The sequence below is a fragment of the Urocitellus parryii genome, chromosome 6 (assembly GCF_045843805.1).
Source record: "Urocitellus parryii isolate mUroPar1 chromosome 6, mUroPar1.hap1, whole genome shotgun sequence".
NCBI lineage: Eukaryota > Metazoa > Chordata > Mammalia > Rodentia > Sciuridae > Urocitellus > Urocitellus parryii.
The window spans coordinates 117,750,486-117,776,564 of NC_135536.1; the positions used below are offsets into that span (position 1 = coordinate 117,750,486).

The following is a 26,079-nucleotide window of genomic DNA, read 5'->3' on the forward strand; positions in this document are numbered from 1 at the left end:
ATTTACCTTGCCTAACCAGAATGTGAACTCTATGGAAGAATGGATTAAAAAAAAAAAAAAAAATCTGTCCCATATTCCCAGTACCAGGAACAGTGCCTTTTCTGTAAGTATTTGTGAAATGAATACGTGGGTCTCCAGTTCTCTGTATGAGTAGTGAGAGAGGGCAAAGGGAGACAGGATAGAAAATAGGCCACCCACCAGGTTTCTTCCCATAGGCAGCTCCAAGACTCCTTACAGGCAGAATACCGTCTTGTATGCAGGTGGAACCTTTCTGCAAGTTGCCACTGGGTGGCACCACCAGACCATCAAACTACCAAGGAGGTAGGCGCTCTTCTGCCCCCTCCTCCATTAGAGTAGGTTTGTTTGCTGTGCCTGGAACCCTAGCTCTCACACAGACAAGGTGAGCACTCTACCACTGTTCCCCAGCCCTAGGGCTCACCTTTGAGGCTAGACACTTGCTGACCCTGGGTCTTGCTGAAAAGAGACAGCTCGTTGGTGATGGACTCTAGCATCTTGACAAAATTGGGCAAGAAAAGGATGACCTGCACATCATGGTTGGCTAGGTGCCTTCCGCAACTAATACCCTGAGCCCCCTTCACATGGGGCCCACACAGCAAAGCCACTGTGGGCCTCTGGTGAACATTCTTAGGATTCAACCTGGAACAGAAGAAAAAAAAAAAAAAGCAGTTAACAATTACTGATTGGCTAATCTCTGACATCCCAATAACAGACAAAAAGGCACTTGCTGCTATCAGGGCTCTCTCCCCTGCTCACCAAGTACCAGGCTCCAAAGGGGCCAAACTCCATAGCAGGCCAGGCCTATAGGGTGTTGTTCCCACAGTCCCACACCCTGTCACTTCATTGCTGGGTCTTCCCATCAAGGAGTTCACCCAGATCTCATTGCATACACCACCTCTTTCTGACTCAACACTGCTTAATGATTCTTCCCTGTCTGACCTATCAGGTCCAAGCTCTGCCTGGCAAAGATCTTTCTATCCCTGTAGCTTCCACTGGCCTTCATTCCTAAAACATTGCTCTGCTCAAGCAAGGCTAGTCTCGCTCTCTCCAGCACCTGTAAGGCTCTTTTTCTGCTTATATGCAAACCATGTCCCCTGCCCAGAAAGCCCTTTACTTTTCAAACTCCTACCTACCCTTTGAGTTCTGACTCAAGGTTTACTACTTCTGGGATTACTCTAGCTTGCACTAATTTTTCTCCTTTTCTCAACTCCTAATAAATTCACAGCAAGTACCAATATAGGGTAGTTCTAAATTGTCCTCAATCCACTGCCAATCCAAGTTTTCTTTTCCAAGCTGCCAGTAAGCTAAAAAGGGTGATGCCATAGATATTACTAGTTAGTACCTACTTCACTGGACACTATGTGGACTGATGGATGAGTAGCACTTAGAAGTGCCAGAAAGTACTTGACTATGTAGACCATGGAGGAAGCAGCTGCCTTAGATGAAGCAGTCATTGTTCAAAGCTGAGATGCCTCAGGTCTCAGAGAAACCATTAGAATAAGGAGGTGTGGAAGATGGAACTTCCAAAGCCCTGGATCTATGCCCAACTATAGGCAGCACGGCTGGCTCACAAGGCAGGAAGGTGTGATGGACTACAAAGCTATAAGTCCCTACTTAGGGGAAGAACAATGACAACCATCTCCCAAAGGGAGGAAGATAACAGATGTTGTCAAACCAAAGAGGAGTTTTATAACCACCTTGCTTTCCAAATAAGTTTTGGGGGAATTGAGCAATGCATTCTACATAGATGCCAAACCACTCACTAACCCCACTCTGTGCATCTGGATGAAGTATGATGAATGCCTCTGCCTGCAGATAGATGCTGCAGAGTGCTGCTGGAACCTGATTTGCTGTGTCTGTTCCCCAAATGGATTCTCCCTCTCACCCACCACCCTAAAGAATAAAAGTAGAACACGGCACCCACAGGAGGGAGAGAACAAACACTGGAAATCAACTTGTTGTTCTTGGTATCCCTACTGTTGAGCACATGGTTATCAGTATATGAACACAAGGGCAGGTGGGAAGATGCCACATCTCAAATTGCCCTACCCAGCAGTCAGGGTGGTTCTAGAAGTTTTCAGGTATGGAGCTCAAGACTGAGTTGCATTCCCAGACACTGAAAGTGACTGGTGAATGTCAAAGGAGTTTCAAAGCCAGACAGTTGCTGTCATGAAGGAAAGGAAGAATGAGAGAAGAGTGAGGACTTCCAAGAGACAAGTGAGAGGAGGAGCAAAGAACCCTGCCGAATCACATTAAAAGAGAACATGCTTTTCCAAAACTGAGGGAAAAGCCATCATAGGCAGTGGGTTTTTTTCAAGTGACTAGAGAGGCTCACAAGACAACCTAACTAGCTAACTCTAGCTAACTCTCCTGCACACATGTAAGGCACTGTGGGGGTGACTAGGCAAGCTTTATCACCCCACATTCACCCTTCCCAGTTCTAGAGGCACTTACCTATTAGGTCCTCCAAGAAGGGTAAGCGCCATCTGACTGGCACATACACCTGTCATCTCCAGTCTCCGCTCCAAGGTCAGCCCATGCTTCTCAGCTACAGATAACAGCTTTTTATGTAGTTCATAGGAAACACTTGGGACCACCAGGCCAGAGTCTATGGTTCAATAGGAGGCAAAGAGATAATGGGAAAGTGACTATGGGAAACCAGATCCAAAAGAGGTACACTGTATTCTGAATTCTGCACATGCCAATATTTTAAGACTAATCCTCTGCTGGCTTATCATCTTCCTCTTCCTCTTCTGGGACTGAGGCATACTCTGCAGCCTCCAGAGCTTAAGTAGAAAATGATGAACTAACTTGTTTCATATCAAACTCATCTTCCCTTAGCAGTTTAGCTTTAGACCATGAAGGACAAACCCACCATGTGTTTTGGGTACTACCAAAAGAAGACTGGCACACACCATGTAACAATCACATTAAAAGAGAACATGCTTTTCCCAAACTGGGGGAAAGCAATCCTGGGCAATGGAGTTTTCTTCACAAGCAGGCCCTTCATTCTGTCCAAAAAGTGAACAGATACTACTTAATACTTTGACCCTTTGGCCTGCTTTTTGTTGTTGTTGTTGTTTGTTTTCCTTGGTACCAGGGATTGAACTGAGAGGCGCTTAACCACTGAGTCACAATCCCCAAGCCCTTTTTTGTTTTTACTTTTAAAATATTTTTTAGTTGTTGATAGACCTTTATTTATTTATTTTTTATTTATTTGTTCGTGGTGCTGCAAATCGAACTGAGTGCCTCATGCATGTTAGGCAAGTGCGCTACCACTGAGCCACAATCCAGCCCCACTTTTTTATTTTGAGACAGTGTCTCACTAAGTTGCTGAGGGCCTTGCTTAGTTGCTGAAGCTGATTAGCCAAGAAGACTTGTTTCATTTATCTACTCCCCATTTGCTCTATCTTAGTCCTTCCTCTTTGCTTAAGGAATTCAGCTAGCAACCAGATGCTATGGCACACGTCTGTACTGCCAGCAATTCCGGAGGCTGAGGTAAGAGGATCTCAAGTTCAAGGATAGCCTCAACAACTTTGTAAGGCCCTCAGCAACTTAGCAAGGCCCTAAGCAATTTACCAAGACCCTGTCTCAAAATAAAAAACAAAAAGGGCAGGGATGTGGTTCAGTGATTAAGCACCCTGGGTTCAATCAGCAGCATCAATTAATTAATTCAGCTGGCAATGTTTTCTCAAGTTATTTATTTCTCCCCATTCAGGGTGAGTGTAAACAAATACACCACAGAGAAGGAATACAAGGCAAATAACCTACAGCTTGCCTTAAGCTACTTGTAAGAATCTTGAACCTTTATTATTCACCACAAACAAAGACAATTCTAAAAAGGTTGTAGAGAATCACAGTCACTATAAGTACTTGGCTCTTGAAGGCTCAAAGCCACAGTCAGCTGATACATTTGAAGTCTGTGCATTAATAGCAGCATACTAGTAACATTTCAGGGCTCAGAAAACCAAGACAGGAAAAAAACAGCAAACTCAAAAACTGTTGATCTGCAACAGACTGCTTTTGCTTTAACAACCAAGGTCTCCTTGCCTGCAAAATGCCACTGTCATTATATAAATGACAAAGCCTCTCCTAAGGGCTGGCCATAGGAGAATAGACCCACTGCCTAAGAACCCCATTTCACTTCACTGGCTGATGGAGCAACAAATGCAGATTCTAATTATCAAGTCATCTTGGGATTACACATAATTAACTAGTTTTGACTAGCTGGAACAGGTTTCATTTTAGGTCCTGTGTTCTCAGCTATATTGGATTGTAAACTCTTCAAAGTAGGAAAATATGTCTTTTACTTCTTTGGCCCTCACCTCCCCAATTTGTTCCAGCCACACTTATCAACATAGATTGAGTTTTCATCAGGTGCTCAAACATAAAAATGATGGAAACCTTGTGCTATTTTGGAACTCACCTAACTTTAAGGTTTAAATTTTCAGCAAATTCATTACCATCCCATTGACCCAGAGTCCTTTATAAAAAACTTGGCCTCTTCATTAGTCATTTCAGAATAAAATAAGTTCTCCCAGATATCCAGTCCCATCTGCAGAGATTCTGAGCACCACGGTGAGGCTATAGCTGCACATTTTAGCAACAGGAAGCCAAGCACAAAGACTGATCCTATAGCATCCAGGTCTGTATCCTCTTAAGACAGCAGAATGAAAACAATTTAATGTAATTATAATAATATAAAATGCCTAATATTTTAAAGACTATTCTACTAATGCTTTCTTCTACCTGCCTAAGTGTTATTTCTGTTTAGAGCAGAGGCAACAAACAATGCCATTAGGTAGGAGTGCAAAGTCTCTCCTATCACCTTTCTGAAATGTCACACACTGGTGTCCTAGGTGCCAATGCTGGAGGCTGCAGCCTGTCTTTGTGTGTCAACAGCTGATTAAAAGAGCCATTTTTATGACCCACTTCAGACATGCAAACGTTATCAGAACTCATTAGGAACCCTTGATCACAGTGTGAAAAAGTTGGCTGAATTCTCAAGAGTCTTAAGCCACTAACAATCTCAAACTTGTCAGACAAGTCATACCTTACCTACTTCAAACACTCTCTTTACGTACAAACTTACACAAGGTAGAACATTCATCCAAGACACTGCATTACTCTATCCATTCATCAGAACTTTCTCTGATGAATCTGAATAGGTGAGGGCAGAGTTCTTGGGCTGCTACCCAACAAATCAAGCTCCCTTCTGGGTCTGGCTCCTACTGCTAGGTTGTTCTCTCACTTCCAACATCTCTGTGGAAAAGCAGAGCCAATGCTGCTACCTACCCCACCTTGGCTGGCTAGATGTACAGCTGGACATTGAGCTTCTTACCATCTCCCCACTAGTCTATGTTGGGGTGGGGTGGGTGGAGGCACTGCTGATGAACTGACATATTTTTATAACCTAGACTGCTCACAGTCTGGCAGTAATGGGGTTTAGAACTCCACTATCCCTTACTCTGATTGCTTCTCTGAAAGCAATGTGCAGCACCAATTTCTTATTTTAAACATTTACACACTAGTCCAACTAGTAAAACTGGCTTATCAGAAACAGGCAGAAGAAGGAATAAAATAAACTCCAAAGGAAAGGAACCAAGAACATAGCGTGTAAAATGCAAACAATAACACTGTCAAAGCCTGAACATGTGCCAAGTCTAATTATGTTTGGGTTGGAAGGTGGATCTTTATTGTTTAGGAATCAAGGCAATAAAATCAGTTGAGGTTGCTCTGAATATTAATATGTATTTTACAGCTGTAGATGAAACAATAAAGGGAGCTATAATTACAACCAGTTCGTGACATGCAGAGCACTCCTTAGGATCTGATTAACCTTTGGGCATCAAAGCAAATGACTCAAGCACAAGCAGGTCAGGCCAGGAAAGAAGATCCTCCCTGCACAAACCCATTCCACAGCATGGCTACCTCCTGAGGCCACAGATCCAGCAGCCTAGTCCAGTATTGCATGTGCCTGACTCTTGCCATGTATTCACTTCTGTTCTGCTCATTCCAGTACCACTGAGGCCTTTCCCTCCCCATGGATATGTGTGCACATTCTCACACCTTCCATGGCACCTCTCCTCCCTCAGACCCCTTGTTGCACCATATCCAAGCTCTTCCTTTCTTCCCAACCTCCCCAGCCTTTCTGCTAACAGACTCCCACAACCAATTGCTCTCTCAGATCTAACTCAATTCTCATCTGGACATGGCCCTTTAGTTGGAAAGGCTGTGTGAGTCCCAAGTCTCATCAACAAGAAAGAGCAGAACTCATTAATGAGCATGGAAGTTCTTTAGATCTGTGAATTCTAATTCCATTCTGCAGTAGACACAAAATGGGGCAGTGATATCACACACTTTTGGGATACAAAACCACTGGCAAATTGGTGCTTTCAGCCCAGCAACATAAAGGCAGTTCCAGGAGCTTTACATTATAGCTACACAAAATACAATTTATTGCCAAATGTATCTCATAAAGAAGGATTCACTGTAAAGACTCTATAGTCAACTACTTTTATGGCCCACAAGACATTCCATAATTTGGCCACATCTTTCACATAACCTTGACCTTGTACCCAACCCCCACCAGACCCCAGACACCTTGGCTGCCTTCTGGTGCCTAAATACTCCATGTTCCTTCTGGCTTCCCTCTCCTGACACTCTCTTCTTTTCTGATGCTACCCACATAGTGCTGGGTTTTCACTCTTGGCTGAATATCCCTTCATCTCAGCATGTTAACTTATTTCCTTCATTGTATTTAATACATCTGTAAGTAATTTTTTAAAAACTTTTTAATTCACCTTGCTATACTGCAAACTCCACAGAGGTGGTAACTCAGCCTTGTTCATTGCTGTAACCTTTATTCCTCACTTTGCCCTTAATAGCACAGTGTTTGGAGAACAGTTTTCTAGAAAAAAGTTACAAAAGTATGTTAAATTACTGGACAAATGGGGAGGGAAACCTGTACAACAGATCTGAGGTCAGCCTCAGGGCATTCCAGTCTTCAGCTGGATAAGGGCCCAGCTGTAATCAAAGACACTGGAGTACAAGATGTTTCTGACTCTTACTCCACTCCTTCTCTTTCCCAGTTATAACTGCACCAACTTTCTTATTCATATTGGGCCTCATTCTTCCAGACCAAAGCTCCACAACTATTCTCAATAAGATAACTTACTAATTATGAGAGTGAAAATTATCTTTACAATGAAAAAAATCTGGAGGATTTTTGACAGCTTATCAAGTGATCAAATGTCCCAATGATGAGACAATATGATATGGGGTGATGGGATGCTTCAGAAACATATATAGAGAGCACCACTCCAATCCTGGACAACATGTTTAACATGAATCAAAACAAAAGGAAACAAAGAATTAAAACTAAAGGATATTCTACAAATCAACTGCTTTAAAAAATACAGCTATAAAAGACATTATTGGGACAATTGGGAAGTGCTACATATAGAGTATTGTAAAAATATTACATAATATTTTTGTGCAGAATGAAACAGATAAGGGTACAGAAAAAGAATAGAAGGATCAAACAGAACTAATTTCAGGGGCCAGAGGGAATCTATGGGGTAGCATGACAAACTAACAGATTATGAAAATTTCGGGCTGGGGATGTGGCTCAAGCGGTAGCGAGCTCGCCTGACATGCGTGCGGCCCGGGTTCGATCCCCAGCACCACATACCAACAAAGATGTTGTGTCTGCCGAGAACTAAAAAATAAATATTAAAAATTCTCTCTCTCTCTCTAAAAAAAAAAAAAAGAAAATTTCAAGAAAAATTATGAAGGAAACAGCAAACCTGGAGCCAGAATGAATATAACCAAGGATAAAGAGAAATTTTCTGCTTCAAAAGGAATCCACACTGTCTACCATTCAATCAGAAAAAAAAAAAGGTCTCCTTTCTTTCTTTCTTTTTTTTTTTTTTTTTGAGATGGGAATGGTCTTGCTAATTTGCCCAGGCTGGCCTCAAACTTGTGATTTTCCTGTCTCAGTCTCTCAAATAGCTGGGTTTATGGGTATACATCACTGTGTCTGACTCCAGATTTGAATATTTATGAGAAGGAAAAGGAAAAAGTGGGTTTATGGGTATACATCACTGTGTCTGACTCCAGATTTGAATATTTATGAGAAGGAAAAGGAAAAAGTGGGTTTATGGGTATACATCACTGTGTCTGACTCCAGATTTGAATATTTATGAGAAGGAAAAGGAAAAAGTGGCCCAAAGTTTCATGATGGACATCTGAAGAACGGTGAGTATGAGGATATAAATGGGAATGCTAAGGAATCAGGGTACTAGCGGGCATGAACAACTCAGCTTTGGTGTGCTGAATTTGAGGAAGATGGTGGATATTTGAAATCAAACTCCTTTCTTACTCTGGCTAGACCCCTGTGGTTCTGAGGACATATATTAGCAAAGTAGCCACATGAGTACAGATCAATGCAGTTCTGGTATGAACAATCGGGATGCATCATCAAAAACTCATATTGTGGCTGAGGATGTGGCTCAGGAGTAGAGCACCTGCCTAGTATGCATGAGGGCCCTGGATTCAATCACCAGCACCATCAAAAAACAAAAACAGGGACTGAGGTTGTGGCTCAGCGATAGAGTGCTCGCCTCACACATGAAAGACCCTGGGTTCGATGCTCAGCACCACATAAAGATAAATAAATAAAATAAAGGTACAAAGAATTTATAAAAAACAAACAACAATAACAAAAAATAAAACTCCATACCCCCACCCTCACCCGGCCAAACCCACAAAATACAAAATAACCCTCAGGTTATCAGACTATACTGTGCTAGGCTTCCGATCCTCTAGTTTGCAATTAAAACTCTTAAAATTCTGGCAATAGCTGCTATGAAGTCTTTTCCAGTGGAAATCTGTGAGAAGTACAAGGTTCATTACTGGGGTCATATTCCAGCCAAAACACCTATCTTAACTGTGCAGGCCTTCGTAAGACCTCATGTGATTGCCAATAAACACAAGCAAGCTCTACCATCTGCCTGATTACATAGGCCCAGAAGCTCTGAAGGTTTTTAAGAGAGAAATGGGAGTAATTACTACCTGCATTCCCTGGCACTAGAGGATCTGCTAGAACATGCTATAGCCCCAATCAATCACAACAGTCTGTTTGCAGAGAGACAATTTCAGAAACTAGGCTCATTAGCTCTGCTAAATGAAAAGTTGTGCCACTTGGTATAGATGTACAAGGTCATCCCTCCAGGCATCCTAGTCCAGAACACCTCTATAATTTATCCTCTACTGTCTCCTATTTATAACTGTTCCTCAGAATGCCCTCTGTGCAACACCTGATCTAACCTCTGAACACAGGATAGAGGAATGAGGTAGGGCTGATGGTCACGGGGAGACTCTGCTAGGAACCTACGTGGATCAGAGTCTGCGGACCCTGATGGTTTGAGGAGGCAATAAGATGACAACTCAACACCACTGCAGCAGCTGCATGATTCTGAATGAGCAGGAGCCTGGTCAGCAGCACAACAGCTACAGAAGGATGCATTCCTATCCTTAAGGTAAAATTCTTCAGTGGCTACTTCTAAAATCTAAATTTATTTCTACATGAATTAAATTACTCCTAAACATATGTGCATACGAATGCATGTGTGCATGCACCCACACACTTCCTAACTACCTGTTTTGAGGAGATAAAAACACTGCTGGTCTTAGAAGCATCAGAAGGCTTCTTCAGGGAATCTTAGTGACAAGAAATGGAATAAAGAGGTCAAGGCTCAGAGGCAGAACGGAATGCCAACTGTAGAAGACAACTGCCAGAATGGAAATGTGACTGGTCTCAAAAGCAAGAGACCCCCCCCATCAAGGCTCAACAACTTGGCTAGCCAAGGTGGGAAGAGTACAACCATAAAGCAGTAGGGATAAACCAACAGTGGCTTCACCAGCTACTCCCCTTTGGAGCACAGACCAAGAGAAATTAATCTAGGAAAGTGCTGCTAGAGCATAAACCAGAGTGCTTCACTCAAAACTCTGACTGGATTCTTTGCAAACTCTAGTTCAGGTATTGCTGCTCCCTAAATTCCAGCAGACATAGTATTGAGATAGAGAATCATTCTTCAAGCAAAGCTGATGGAACACTGCAGAGAAGCAAAGCCTGCACCACCAGTATCTTACTGCCTTCCATCTGCGCTTCTACATACTTGAGGACAGAAGAGGCTACAGAGTGCAGAACAGATGGTGGAGGCTTAATAAAAGTCCACCTCAAAGGAAAAGCTCATGAGTAAAATTTTATTATAACCCAGGAAACAAAGAATTCAAGTGACTATTTTTTCCCCTGGTACTGGGGATTCAACCCACAGGGGGGCACTTAACAACTGAACCATATTCCCAGTCCTTTTTTTGAAAATTGTATACTTATTTATTTGTTTTTATGTGGTGCTGAAAATCGAACTCAATGCCTCACACATGCCAGGCAAGCACTCTACCACTGAGCTACAACCCCAGCTCCCCCAGTCCTTTTTTTCATTTTAGGACTATGTCTCACTAAGCTGCTGAGGCTAGCTTTGAACTTGTGATCCTCCTGCCTCTGACTCCTGTGTTACGCCACTGCATCTGGCTCTAGGGACTTTTAAGTCACTTCTAATCAAAGGTTTACTGGAACACCTAGCTCCAGCTCCAGCAAAATGGAATAGATAACACAGAACAATACAAGCTCATAGAGATGCCATGGAAATTAAGTGAAGTGAGCACATGAAGTGTTCTAGAAAAATGAGCATTACCTGTTATGTTGTTGATTATAATGCTGCTGCTTCTCCTAAACTAGGTCCTTATGCTCCCCATTCTGCTACTGCTAAGAGCTATATCCACTTTCTTTTGGTGCTGGAGATTGAATCTAGGGGTGTATAACCACTGAGCCATACCCCTAGCCAACCAACCTCCGATTTGGAAACAGGATATCCCTAAGTTGGGGAGGCTGACCTCAAACTTGCAATCCTTCTCTCTTAGCCTCCTGAGTTGCTGGAATTACAGCCATGTACCACCAACACCTGGCTAAGCCATATCCACTTCTACTACTTCTGTATTTATACATTTGGCTGCCCTATACTCTAAAATCCCTGACTTAGAGACATAGCCATTTGCAATTCACATTTGAAATTTGAGGGGTGGTGGTCTTGTTATATTGTTAGTCTAAAATTCACGAGCTCAAGTGATTCTTCCACCTCAGCCTCCTGTGTCATTGGGACTATAGAATTGTGCCACTGCACCCCCTTTGAAGTCAAATATTCATTAACAATTACAAGCTGGGAATTGTGCTAGTTGCTTTTCTATAGTCTCATTTACCTGACAAGTAATATCCCACTTATCAATAAGGGAACAGGCTCAGTAATCTCTCTCTAATCTCAAAATTCAAGTCTAACTCTACAGAAGCCTCCTCACTGAAGCTCTTAAAACCTACCCCTCACCTCTCTATCCCTCAGTGTAGCAATTTTAATTACTATTTGCTTCCTCTGATCTCAGTCACAAAGCATGGGAGGAGGAGGAAAAAAAAAAAAAAAAACACAAGATAATGCAGGTCACTGTCATTCTTCCTTCCTGACTCCCCTTGCTCATTCAACTGTTGCCCACACTCTACCAACTGAGCCATGTTACCAGTCCTTTTTATTTTATTTAGAATCAGGGTCTCATTAAGTTGCTGAGACTGACTTATGATTCTCCTGTCTCAACAACTCTGAGTCACTGAGATTGCAGGCATGTGCCATCATGCCCAGCTGTCCACCTGTTTTCAATCATCATATTCTATCAAATTCCTTTTTGTCACTTCTCCCACAGCTGTGTGTGTGTGGGGGGGGGTGGGGTTTGTTTTTTGGTACTAGGGATTGAACCAAGGATGGTTTACCACTGGCCTCCAGTTTCACCCCTTTTTATTTTGATTTTGAGACAAGGTCTTGCTAAATTGCTGAGGCTGGCCTCAAACTTGTAATCCTCCTGCCTCAGCCTCCGGAGTCACTGGGATTCCAGGCATGTGCCACTCCACCTAGCCCTTTGTGTTCCTTTCTATTCAACAGTTCAAACCCTTGGCATATTAATTGTTTAATGGGCATAAATGGTCCTGCTCTTGTCTCCTCCTCCCTGTTCTACCCTGAATTCTACTGAGACCAGTATTTCTAAGGGAGATTGGAATCATATAATATTCCCAATTCAAAATCCTTCAAACATTCCCCATGGTTGTAGAACAAAGATATCACTGGCTCACAAGGCCCCCGTGCTTTGGTGCAAAGCTACTTTTAATGTCTTTTACTCACCCAAATTCTGCTGTATGACCAGTTTCACATAAAGCCCTTTACTCCCACTATCCACAAGCACCAGCCTAGCCTACCACAAACAACTTCCTCTTTCACTCTAGCTGGTGAAATCCTGCCCATGCTCCAAAGCTGCCATTCCCACTCCTTTACTGAAGCATTCCCTGATCCAGCCTCCAGGAGCCCTCCTGCCTCTCAATACCTGGTGCACTAATATCCATACCCTCACTGGACTCTGGGCATATAGAGTATCTCTGCATCTCCATCACATTTTAATAAACTGGAGGCAAGGATTGTCTTATGAATGACTTACACATAATAAACACAGCATTTTGACTGACCCAAATTGTCCTTTAGAATATTAGGACATTTAATATTAAGCGAAGATCTGTCTCTGAAGTCTTACCACTCTCCAAAGCAATGTTCTTTGGGAACATCTCACTAACCACAGAGTACTCATATGATCTAGCATTTTATATTTAAACTTAATATTCATCAATAAATAGATGAAAAAAAATGTTTAGCATCTCTAGTAATCAGAGAAATGTAAATCAAAACTACTTGAAGATTTCATCTCTTGCCAGTCAGATTGGCAGTTATCAAGAACACAGACAACCATAAATGTTGGTGAGGATGTGGGGGGAAAAGGTACACTCACATTGCTGGTGGGACTGCAAATTGGTGCAACTAATCTGGAAAGCAGTATGGAGATTCCTCAGAAAACTTGGAATGGAACCACCATTTATTTGACCCAGCTATCCCACTCCTCGGACTATACTCAAAGGACTTAAAACCAGCATACTCCAGTGATGGCAGCCACATCAATGTTTGTAGCAGCTCAATTCACAATAGCTAAACTGTGGAAGCAACCTAGATGCCCTTCAATAGATGAATAGATAAAGAAACTGTGGTATATATACACAATAGAATATTACTCAGCATTAGAAGAGAATAAAATCATGGCATTTGCAGGTAAATGGAGGGAGTTTACTTCATGCTAAACAAAGTTAGCCAATTCCTAAAAATCAAAGGCCAAATATTCTCTCTGATAAGTGGATGCTGGGAGGGGAGAGGTATGGGAAAAATGGAGGAACTTTGATTGGGCAAAGGAGAGTGAGGAGGGTAGGGAGGGTGCATGGGGGCAGGAAAGATGGTGGAATGAGATGGACATCATTACCCTAGGTACATGTGGTGTGACACTAAATCGTGTACAACCACAGAAATGTAGTGCTGCAATTGTGGACAATGAATCAAAATGCATTCTGCTGTCATATATACCTAAATAAAATCAATAAATTAAAAAAAAAACAACAACAAAACTTTAGGGGCTGGGGTATAGCTCAGTTGGTAGAGTGCTTTCTTTGCATGCACAAGGCCCTGGGTTCAATCTCCAGCACCACCAAAAAAAAAAAAACCTTAACATTCACGTGGGTGAATGACACACACACAGAATATGTCTCCCAAAATTTCAAATTACAAGCTTGGAGCCAGAAAGATTCTAATCAATTCAGGGGATGAACAATGGACACCATTATTTTGCCGGGTAGGCCCAAGTTAGAAGAATGCCTGACAGTCTGTGATTGTTGGAGACAGCAACCCTGCCAAAGGACCTAAAAGGACTTTCCAGGGAGAAAAGATTTGGATGAAACAAAATGCTAAATTTATTTGCTTCCTGAATGTTTTCTCAATCAAAAGACAGATTATAACATGCCCCCTCCCACACACAGTTGGCAAAGAGTATTGCCAAAAGGAGTATGAGCAATTAGCAAATAATGGCTTGTACACTGCTGACACCACTTAGCATGAAGTCAATATGTAAGATACCAGCAGCAAGCTGTCAGAATCCCAAAACCCAAACCATCACCAAATGGGTATAAACATGCTGGTCTTTTTTGCTACTCTGGGAATTAGCAGAAAATATTTAGTATTCTAGGACATGAAGGTCAAAAGGCCAGACTGGAGCACTATCCAGAAAATTGTTGATCTTAACTGGACTGTTTCTGTGAGACTATTAAAAAGGATGTATGGGCTGGGGATGTGGCTCAAGCGGTAGCACACTCGCCTGACATGTGCAGGATGCTGGTTTCGATCCTCAGCACCACATAAAAATAAAATAGAGATGTTGTGTCCACCGAAAACTAATTATATATATATATAAATATATACATTTAAAAATTCTCTCTTTTTAAAAAAAAGGATGTAGCCTATTTTGCTATTAAACTAGCCTTCTCATACTACATCCTTTCCTCTTTAACTTATCCCCATTCAGATGAGAAAAAGAGATGTGATGGGTAAGTTAAGAGCTTTTGCCTCTCTGAGCCTCGTGTCTTCATCTATAAGATAAGAAAATTACACTAGATAACCAAGTAACACTAATATTTTATGGCACTAAATTGTTCCTTCAAATATTCTAAATACTTTGCCTTATTCTGATCCTAACACTTAGATAATAGTTTCAACTGAAAAAGTGTCCTCAGCTCTGCACTATCTGAATACTGCTTGGTAAAAATGTGCTTGAGGTGAACACACCTTGAAGCTGAAGTAGAGATGAAAGCCAGTCACAAAAGCTACTCAGCAAGATAACTGCTGCTTGTTCTATTTCCAGCAAAACGAAGGGGCTTTTATTTCTATCCCTTTTCACTGTTAAGAACAACAAGATGGCCTGATGTAGGATACCAGCAGCAAGCTGTCAGAATCCCAAAACCCAAACCATCACTGGACAAGAAGTTGCTGGGCTTCTTGTCCCCTCACTGTTATGCACAATGTAGAATGTCACTGGTCACTACAAACCACAAGATGACATACCCAGGTTCTTGGCCAGCCACCAGCATTTGTGGTTTATACTGTTTGCTGATGGCAATTTTAGGAAAATAGTTTCTTGAGAGGAGACAACTTGATATCTCTTGTCATTTAAAACAAAATCAAGTAAAAATCAAGTTGGAGAGGTGAATGCAAAATAGGAAAAATGTCCACCTCTTCTTTTACCTACTTTAGTTAAGTGTTTTCTCAGGCTCTTTTAAATCTGAGAAACTTTGCTACTTCACGCTGTTATTATCACCCTTTTAGTCATTTGACTCCAAGGCAGACCATAATCTTCCCCAACTCAGGAATTCCTGCAGTGTAAATAAATTTCAGGATATCACATATTGTATAATCCAACAACATTAGCAGCACCACCCAGGTAGATAAAGAGGGCTACCAGCAGGAGCAGCTTCCTTTACAACTGAGGAACCAGTCAGAGGTGGACAGCTAGTGAACATGGGAATAGTGACTAATGGATAACTAAATGCCTTTGAAAAACAAAACCTTGTAAATTAATTAAGTCTGATTCTGAGCAAGGTCATTTATCTTTACACAGGTGGTAAAAATCAAAGGAGTTCAGCAGTCACACTCCCAACTGCCACGTCAGGGAATTTCCTTGGTAAAGAGGTATATGCCTACCATAATCTGCGGGTGAAGAACAAATAATTTTTACCTTTTTTTTTTTAAGAGAGAGACAGAGACAGAGAGAGAGAGAGAGAGAGAGAGAGAGAGAGAGAGAGAGAGAATTTTTTAATATTTATTTTTTAGTTTTCAGCGGACACAACATCTTTATTTGTATGTGGTGCTGAGGATCAAACCCAGGCCGCATGCGTGCCAGACGAGCGTGCTACCACTTGAGCCACATCCCCAGCCCTTTTTACCCTTTCTTAATCTGACAGTCTGCTTATTTTTCACATTGAAAGCACATGCAGCATAAAAACATATTTAAAAGACAGTGCACCTCAATCAAGGGAGGTTCATCCCAGGGACGCAAGTTGGTTCAACATATGGAAATCAATAAATGTAACACATCATATCAATAGACTTAAAGACAAGAATCATATGATTATCTCAACAGACGCAGAAAAAGCATTTGACAAAATTTGGAATCTATTCATGTTCAAAACACTAGAAAAACTAGGGATAGTAGGAATACACCTCAACATTGTAAAAGCTATATATATGCTAAATCCAAGGCCAACATCATTCTAACTGGAGGAAAACTAAAAGCATCTTTCTAAAAATTGGAACAAGACAGGGATGCCATCTTTCATCACTTCTATTCAATTTAGTCCTGGAAACTATAGCCAGAGCAATCAGAAGAAAGAAATTAAAGGGATACAAATAGGAAAATAAGAACTCAAACTATCCTTATTTGCTGACTACATGATTCTATATTTAAAAGACCAAAAACTCTACCAGAAAACTTCTAGAACTCATAAATGAGTTCAGCAAAGTAGCAGGATACAAAATTAACACCCATAAATCAATTATAGTCCTATACATCAGTGATGAACCAACTGAGAGAAATTTAGAAAACTAACCCATTCACAATAGCCTCAAAGAAAAGAAACTATCTGAAACTCAATCTAACAAAAGAGGTGAAAGACCTTTACAATGAAACGTACAGAACACTAAAGAAAGAAATTGAAGAAGATCTTAGAAGAAAGAAAGATCTCTCATGTTCTTGGATAGGCAGACTTAATACCATCAAAATGGCCATACTATCAAAAGCACTATACAGATTTAATGCAATTCTTATTAAGGTTCCGATGACATTCTTCATAGAAATAGAAGAGGCAGTCATGAAATTCATTTGGAAAATCAAGAGGCCTAGAATAGCCAAAGCAATCCTTAGCAAGAAAAGTGAAGCAGGAGGCCTCACAATATCAAACCTTAAATTATACTACAGAGCTATAGTAACAAAAATGGCATGGTATTGGCACCAAAACAGATATGAAGACCAATGGTACAGGATAGAAGACACAGAGCAAAACCCACATAAATACAAACTAGACAAAGGTGCCATAACATGCATTGAAGAAAAGACAGCCTCTTCAACAAATGGTGCTGGGAAAACAGGAAATCCACATGTAACAAAATGAAATTAGACTCCTATCTCTCATCCTGCACAAAAATCAACTCAAAATGAATCAAGGACCTAGGCATTAGACCAGAGAACTTGTACCTACTAGAAGAAAAAGTCAGCCCAAAGCTCCATCATGTCATCTTAGGAACCAAATTCCTCAACAAGACTCCTAAAGCACAAGAAGTAAAATCAAGAATAAATAAAAGGGATGGTATCAAACTATAAAGCTTCTTTACAGCAAAGGAAACAATAAATAATGTGAAGAGAGAGCCTATAAAATGGGAGAATATATTTGCCACTTGCACTTCAGATACAGCATTAATCTCCAGAATATATAAAAAACTCGAAACACAATCAATCAATGAATGTATGAAAAAATATTCAACATCCCTAGCAATTAAAGAAATGCAAATCAAAACTTTACTGAGGGACAGGGGTTGTGGCTTAGCGGTGGAGCCCTTGCCTGGCATGTGTGAGGCACTGGGTTCGATTCTTGGCACTGCATATAAATAAATAAGTAAAATAAAGGTACATTGACAACTAAAAAATATTAAAAAAAAAAAACCTATACTGAGATTCTATCTCACCCAAGTCAGAATGGTAATTATCAAGAATACAAGCAATAATAAATGTTGGCAAGGATAAGGGGGATAAAGTACACTCATACATTGGTGGTGGGACTGCAAATTGGTGCAACCAATCTGGAAAGCAGTATAGAGAGTCCTCAGAAAACTTTGACCCAGTTATCCCTTTTCTCAGCATATACCCAAAGGATTTGAAATCAGTGTAGTATAGTGATGCAGCCACATCAATGTTCATAGCAGCTCAATTCACAACAGCTAGGCTATGGAACCAACTAGGTTCCCTTCAATAATGTGGTACATATACACAATGGAATATAACTCAGCCAAAAAAAGAATATTTACTAATACGTGGATGGAACTGGAGACTATCATGATAAGTGAAATAAGCCAATCCCAAAGAACCAAAGGCCAAATATTCTCTCTGATATGTGGATACTGACTCACAATAAGTGGAAGGAAGGGAGGAGTGGAGGTTCACTGGATTGGGAAAGGGGGTAATGGGGGAAAGAAGGAGGATGGGAATGGGAAAGATAGTAAATGAATCAGACATACCTTTCCTATGTTCATATATGAGTACATGACCAGTGTAACTCCACATCATGTACAACCACAAGTATGGGAAGTTATACTCCATGTATGTATGATACATCAAAATACATTCTACTGTCACATATAACTAAAAAGAACAAATTTTAGAAAAAAGAAAACACATGCAAGCAAGCTCTATATTCACCAAATACAAAAGAACCCTACTGTTGTCTACAAAAAATGTCATGTGTGCTTTTCCTCCAAATACAACTAAATTGCCTCCACAATTTTCCGTGTTAACAACTATAAGCATTTAAGATTTATATTTCCTACATTCCAAATTTCAAACCAAAATGAAAATATTGTACTTGGTTCCATCTCTACTTCTTAAATGATAATGATTTTCTATTTAGCTCTTAGGATCACTCAACAACGATGGTTTGCAAACCTATTTCAAGAAACCCTGTTAATAGCATGGCTTTCGGGAAGGGGTTGGGCCAGAAATGAGGTGACCCCTCCTCCCATAGGTGCTTGTACCTGCTTCACAGGCCATATGTTTTGAAGAAAAGGATCTAACAACACACACACACACACACACACACACACACACACACAGGAACAAAAAAGATCAGTGAGGTAAAAGACCTAACTATCATCTATAGTGACCTACATTAACTACCAAGGCACTACTTTGTTACACGAAAATTATACTAGCCAAATTCTAGAACAAGGACAAACTAATTTATTGAGAGACTATTTTTAGCCAGTGGTTTCAATTACCCATCTTCAACTGTTTTTTATACCACAAGTAACCAGTAAAACAAAATTGAACTGTACAGGCAATCTCAGAAAAGCCAGAGTGACAAAAGCTTTTGTTAATCATAACATACTTAACAGCAGATCGGATACAGGATATACATGGACAGATAGAGGAATTCCTGCTTCTCAGTGGTACGGTACTGAATTGGCCACAAACCCCAAGCAACAATAATACTAGGCCAATCGCTGAGCCCCTTAAGTTACTTCCCAGTATAAGATTCTAACTCAAAAAGCTGTTTTTCTTCTGTTTCAAGCATAACAGAAATCAAAGAACAGTCTGTGGGATGTGACACCTGGTAGTGCAACTCACCTGTGCAGAATTCCTTGCTCACATTGTGGGGTACTGTGATCCTTCGGTAAACAATGGGCTCTGATTCCAGGATGTTCTCGTCATGGCGGTACCGAGTAGGCCTTTCATTTGGGATGCCCCGGGAACGGGTACCACTTCTCCTCTCATAGGTATCAATCTCCTCAAACACAGCTGCCTTGTCAAAAAGGGCCAGGTTCCCTTCAAAATCAAAATCTGTGTCTGGGATCTCCTCAATATCATCCCCGAAGCACTCGTCATCTTTATTCTTCATTTGGCCATTCTTCAAACCACTCTTCTTTGGAGTTGCTTGATTTGGGTGCCTGCTACTAGATGACCCTGGAGAAAATATAGGGACTAAAGTCAGTGTGCTCACAAATTGCTCAGTGGAAATAGAAAATACAGTATATTAGTCATTTGTGGAGAGTATGATGGGAATCAAAGGAAAAGGTAAATTATTTCTAAATCATAGTAAGTAGCACAAACTACCACAAATCTCATGTGGAATAACAGATTTCAAATATTACCCACCTGACTAGCTGATGAATACAACAAGCAGTACTATTGAAAGTCTTCACCGGTTCTGTCCTTCTTAAAGAGTGACTGACACTTTCACAACTGAGTATCAGAAAAGTGGAAAGGCAAGACCATAGGTGGCTTCAGTTTGAGTGTCCTTCAATCATATAAGAGCATAATACTTCTACAGTAAAAGAAGGTCAAGCCCTCATAACATGAAACCCACAGGGAGATAGTATTCAACTGGCTCTTATTCTGTGCTTTCCCAGGAAGCAACTAAGGCTAGATCCCAATAGGAGGGAATACTTGCTTTAGAAAACAGATAGCAGATCTTGAGCCAGATATATTCCTACCACTATAAACTGGTATTCTGACTTTTAGGGCTGTTGTTAGATATTTTCATTAAATTCTTTCTTCAGCATTTTTTCTCTTCAAGTAAGCAGTTTCTGAACCTTCAAATAATGACAAGGTCCATATTAGGCTGATCCTGTAGAGACCCACCAAGATACACATCAACATCAGAACACCCACCCACCCTCCATTGCTGAGACCCTATTTGGCTACCACACATCAGTCATCAGTCAACTACTAATCTAGCAGCCAAGGCAGAAAGTTCCACAAAATTCTCCAAACCACCCATCCCAGAGAATCCTGAATTAAATTTATACTCTTATCCCCACCTGACTACCCTGAAAGGGTGAACTAAGGGACTGCTATGCACACTGGACCTCTGTCTTAATCTAAATAAATGTAATGTACTGTCTTTTGAGAGACGGAGTTCTTCAATTACTGAAAACCCTTGAGTAGCAATTGGAATGAGGAAGAGCAAACCCCCCTCACAAATTTCATCCCAGCTACACTGCTCTAACTCTCCTCACAGCACTCCCCATCAAAGGACCAAGTGTGAGAAGCCCTATCAATCAGTTACAGTTCTATCATTAAAATGCTATATAATCTTATATTCATCATTCAACTTCTTAGGGTCTCAAATTCCTTGTATGTAAAATGTTCACTGTGGTGTCTCCCCAGCAGAATGTCTAGGTAATCAGCAAATATTTGTTTGACAAATTAATCAACATGAGCAAAACCAATTATAATGATTACTCTAAAAGGTATGCACTATTCAAATATACTCATGTTGAAATTTTCCTAATGCCAAATATTAATATGGAAAAGTTATATGCTAAAGATATGATTTAAATTTCCAGAAAAAAAAAGGACAACCAAGATTATGAAGGGGAGAAGAGTGGCAGAGATACCACAAACAGTTTTGATTATGAACCACTATAAGAGAAGCCAAAGTTTGGGTTAAGTTCCATTTTCAATGTGTCAAAGTATTTACCGAGAACATGCAGTGTGACAGAGCTAGGGTGTGGTAACAGTATATAACCAAGACATGCTGCTCAACAGCAAAGGAGGAGAAATATGTATGCAAATAGTGATAGGCAATGTGATTCAAGTCATGAAAGAAGTTTATATATAGAGTGCCACAGAAACATAGATGAGAATACATCTATACAGAATATAGATTAGGAGTGGGAGAACAGGTATGAAAATACAGTCAAAATAAGATACCATTAGCAACATGTCAGTAAGGGAAGAACAGTCCAGCTTTCAGGATTATCAATACACTGACTCAATTTTTTTTTTTTTTTTTTTGTAGTGGGCATTGAACCCAGAGGTGCTTTACCACTGAGCTACATCTCCAAGTCCTTTTTATTTTTTTGTTTTGAGATAGGGTCTCACTAAGTTGTTTAGGGCTTCACTTAGTTGCTAAGGTTGGCCTTAAACTTGCAATCCTCCTGATTCTCAACCTCCTAAATTGCTGGGATTATAAGCATGAACTACCACAACCAGCTATTCTGCCTCAGTAGTAAATCAAACTATCAGGAAATAGGTGTCTCCCTCTAATGTATGTTCTCATCCCCCGGGGGTATAGAATGATCCACTGGGATGCGGAAAGATACTGAATATTCTAATATTTTTCTTTTATCTAAAAATAGAAAGAAATTTAACATCATGAATTTAATGTACTGATGAAAACAGGCACCCTTATGAGGTTTCATGCTAGCAAATCACTGAGTACTGGAGATATCTGAGGAAATGCAACATTCCATAACAAAAGTCTATCAAAGTGGATTTACATCAACTTTTTTTTTTAATTGAGTTATGAGTCAATGATGGGGACACTCCTAGGAAAAGTGTTAGGCAATTTCATCATAGTTTGGACATCATAAAGTATACTCATACAAATTAAGACTGCTATGTCACTAAGTAATATAATCTTTTTTTTTTAAGAGAGAGAAGAGAGGAGAGAGAGAGAGAGAGAGAGAGAGAGAGAGAGAGAGAGAGAGAGAATATTTTATTATTTATTTTTTAGTTTTCGGTGGACACAACATCTTTGTTTGTATGTGGTGCTGAGGATCGAACCCGGGCCGAGCACGTGCCAGGCGAGCGTGCTACCGCTTGAGCCACATCCCCAGCCTTAAGTAATATAATCTTATGAGACCACTATTGCGTATGTGGTTTGCTGGTGACCAAAATGCCATTATGTGGCACATGACTATACACACAAAATTTACTATTTTAACCTTTTCTTGTTGTTGGCTGTTTGTTTTTTGTAGTGCTGAAGATTAAACCCAAGGCTTTGCATACATTAGGCAAGTGTTCCACCACTGAGCTACAGTAACCCTAATCCCTTAACCATTTTGAAAGGGTATATACAGTTCAATGGCATTCAGTATTTCAACACTGTACAACCATATCAATTTTTAACTAAAGCATAGGAAAATGAATACCTGGCTTAAAAGAATCCACTGAAGAAACTGTAGTAGGGCTGATGATAGCACAGGTGGTACTTATAGCACTTGCCTAAGCAGTGCCTTAAATCCTAGATTTTATCTCCAATATGAGAGGGGAGAAAAAAAGAAAGAAAGAAACTGTGTATCAAAGGTAATAAAAATGCCCATCATATGTGAACAGAAGAACTGCAGAACTAACACTTTTCCTATTCCTTTTTTTTTTTGTACCAGGAATTGAACCCACGGAAGTTTAACCACTGAACCACATCTCCAGCCCTTTTTTAATATTTTATTTAGAGACAGGGCCTTGCTAAATTGCTGAGGCTGACCTTGAACTCACAATCCTCCTGTCTCAACCTCCCCCCAAGCCACTAGGATTACAGGCACTCTACCTGGCCCCTATTCCTCTTTATAGGTCTTTTTGGGACAGAATGAGGTCCTTAAAAATTAATATAATCAGATCTATAAAGATGCCTTCCCTATCAACTAATTCCTTTGTATGTTTATTACTTTTGCAATCCAGATTAATAAATTTTTTTTCTAAAAAAAAAAAAAAAAAAAAAAAAAGATGCCTTCCCGAATTAAAAAGTATCAGCTGGGTTCAATCCTTAGTCCTTAAAAAAATAATAATTATCAAGCTTATTCCAACTATTGAATTCACACTATCACTAACTAACATAACCCCAAGCTTATATTCTACACTGAGAGTCTGCAAACTATGGCCTATGGGTCAAATCCAACCCACCACCTGTGTTAAAGTTAAATTAAGGCTATTTTTGTGCCACAAAAGCAAAGTTAAAATATTTGGAACAGAGACACTGTGGCCTGTAAAGCCTAAAATATTTGCCATCTCACTCTTTATAGAAAAAAATCTGCCGACCCTGCTGTACATCATGCCTCTCAAGAGTATTCTTTCCAGCTATGACTGCCATTAAAAAGCAAATAAAACAAAATTCACTGAACTTTAGACCAATTCTTTGAACGTTTCATTCAAAATGTTAAGTATAGGGGCTGGGGATGTGGCTCAAGTGGTAGCGTGCTCGCCTGGCATGTGTGCGGCCCGGGTTCCGATCCTCAGCACCACATACAAAGATGTTGTGTCCGCCGATAACTAAAAAATATTAAAATTTTCTCTCTCTCTAAAAAAAAAAAATGTTAAGTATATCACTTATTAATCCACTGTCTTTTAAGTCCACAGTCTGATGCCAGAGATATAACTCAACAAACCGAATTTCTCATTTGTGAGCTGGTTTCCTATTACATACTACCACCAGTAGTGGGTACTGGAAGAGACTAAAAGGAAGAAGAAAGAGGGAAAAGAGGAATCACCAGTGTTGCCCTGGCAGTTACTTCCAGTCTCCAGCTTTTATTTCTTGCATGAATAGACAGAACGAGAACTAGCTCACTGCACCCCCTCATAAGTAGGGGCACTAGCTCTATGAAGCCTCTTCTCTGAAATTCAAGGTTCTGATTGCTATTTTCCTTAGTGGCATACCAACATTTGAAAAATCAATAAAAAGTGAGCACAGTGGTGCATGCCTGCACTTCCAGCTACTTGTGAGGCTGAGGTTCAAGGAACACCTAAGCTCAAGAGTTTAATTACCCTAGGTAACACAGAGACACCCAGACTTAAAAAAAATTAATTAATTAAAAAAATAAAAAATAAATAAATTTTAAAAAATCAATGACTCACAGTTAATCACTCTGTCCTATGTCTTAATAAAAAACATTTTGAATCATTAATATTACTGCAAAAATAGATATTTATTCCTTTTAAATTTTGTACTTTTCTGTCTAATATCTAATATCTAATATGTAGTTATAATAGAAGTTAATAAATTAGTGAGCCAATCAAGGGTTCACACTAATATTACAGAAATGTTTAGATCCAAAGGAGGAAATCTAATGAAATTATATCAATATTATGAGTTAATATTTAATTTTTATTTTAAGGCACTATTCAGGCCAAAGCATAACTCCTTTGAAGCCGGATACAGTTTATTTGTAAGAAAAGAATGGGAGTGGTCTTCATTGCTCACTAAATCCAAAATACCATTTCATCCATGAGAGCACTCCGATCAGCAATTTTTTAAATTAATTCATTCACTCAAAAATTCATTAAACATCTTCTATGTGCTGGGACCTGTGTCAGGTGCTAGAGATTCATTCAATGGTGAATAATATAACCAGAAGCTCAGTCCTCATCTAATCATCATTTCAAATTATCATCCTATCATCATTCCAAATTATTTATGCATACCTAGTAGTGAAATTACCTATATCTTTCCAACACAGTGTTTTCAAAAGGCTCTTGCCACAGGTAAGCAATTTTAGAGTGAATTTTTTCCCTGTAGAAGATCTTACTGTTGCCTATCCAACATCCAGACCCCCTCTACCATCAAAACAAAATCCCACTTTTTCCCCCCCAGATACTTTTCCTCTCAGATAAGAGAGTAGATTAATTTCTAAATCAGTCATGGTGGTACTCATGCAAATAACTGATTTAAGCATGGGCATGTGAAACAATAGGCCAAGAAAACATGATAGAGCAGGAGTTGAAGAAAGTAGTAGTATATTCCGATTAAAAAAAAAAAAAAAAAAAACCTCCTCATTCCCAAACTTCTGGCTCAGAGTCTGACAATTTTGCCTCCCAGTTGGCAGGATTTTTTGTTGTTGTTGTTGTTTTTTAGTACTCAGTATTGAATCTAGAGGTGCTCCACCACAGAACTTTTTAGAAATTTTGATAGGATCTCCTTAGGTTGCCAAGGCTGGCCTTGAACTTGTAATCCTCCTACATGATCCTCCTGAGTAGCTGGGATTAACAGGCATATGCCTGGCTCCAAAAGGAAAGCTGACAATATGGGGAAATATCTTTGGTTGTTACAATTGATGGTGGTGAAGGTGCTGCTGAAATCTAGTATACAGAGGCCAGGAATGCTGCTTAACATCCTAAAATACACAGGACAGTGGCTCCTGCAACAAAAAATTATATGGCCCCAAATGCCAACAGCACTGAGGTTGAGAAACCCTACTAAAGATGATATATTAGAAGAGAAGACCTCTTTTTTCAGTTGTGTCTGGATGAGACACCCAAGATCTGCTAAAGCCAGCAATTATCAATTTGAGACAAAACCAATACACAAAGGAGAGCTTGGAGAAATAAGATTAAAGACCTATCTGTACTATACCTGGAAATGACACCCCTGGACTTAACTGTGATAAAATTTCTTTATTCCCTAAATCATTGAGCAGGGTTTTCTATTATTCACACCCAGAACATACTAATATAATCAATCTGGCATTTTAACATTTACCTGAGCCTTTTTTTTTTTTT

The 26,079-nt window shown here is 40.0% G+C and overlaps 1 protein-coding gene across 5 annotated transcripts in view; it reads right to left on the reverse strand.

Annotated features, from left to right (window-relative positions):
- The window catches only part of Edc3 (enhancer of mRNA decapping 3), a 52,182-nt gene that overhangs the window by 4,196 nt on the left and 21,907 nt on the right, over positions 1-26,079 (reverse strand). For 3 of the 5 annotated variants that reach the window (XM_077799692.1, XM_026387714.2, XM_026387717.2), the window contains 3 exons: positions 19,432-19,767; positions 2,473-2,626; positions 440-657 (listed from right to left, as the gene is read on the reverse strand). In XM_077799692.1, the coding sequence (XP_077655818.1) occupies positions 440-657; positions 2,473-2,626; positions 19,432-19,767 (708 nt within the window). Of the gene's footprint in view, positions 1-439; positions 658-2,472; positions 2,627-19,431; positions 19,768-19,959; positions 20,010-22,742; positions 22,903-26,079 lie in introns of those variants that run through there. The other 2 variants (XM_077799693.1, XM_077799694.1) reach the window with 2 other exon arrangements.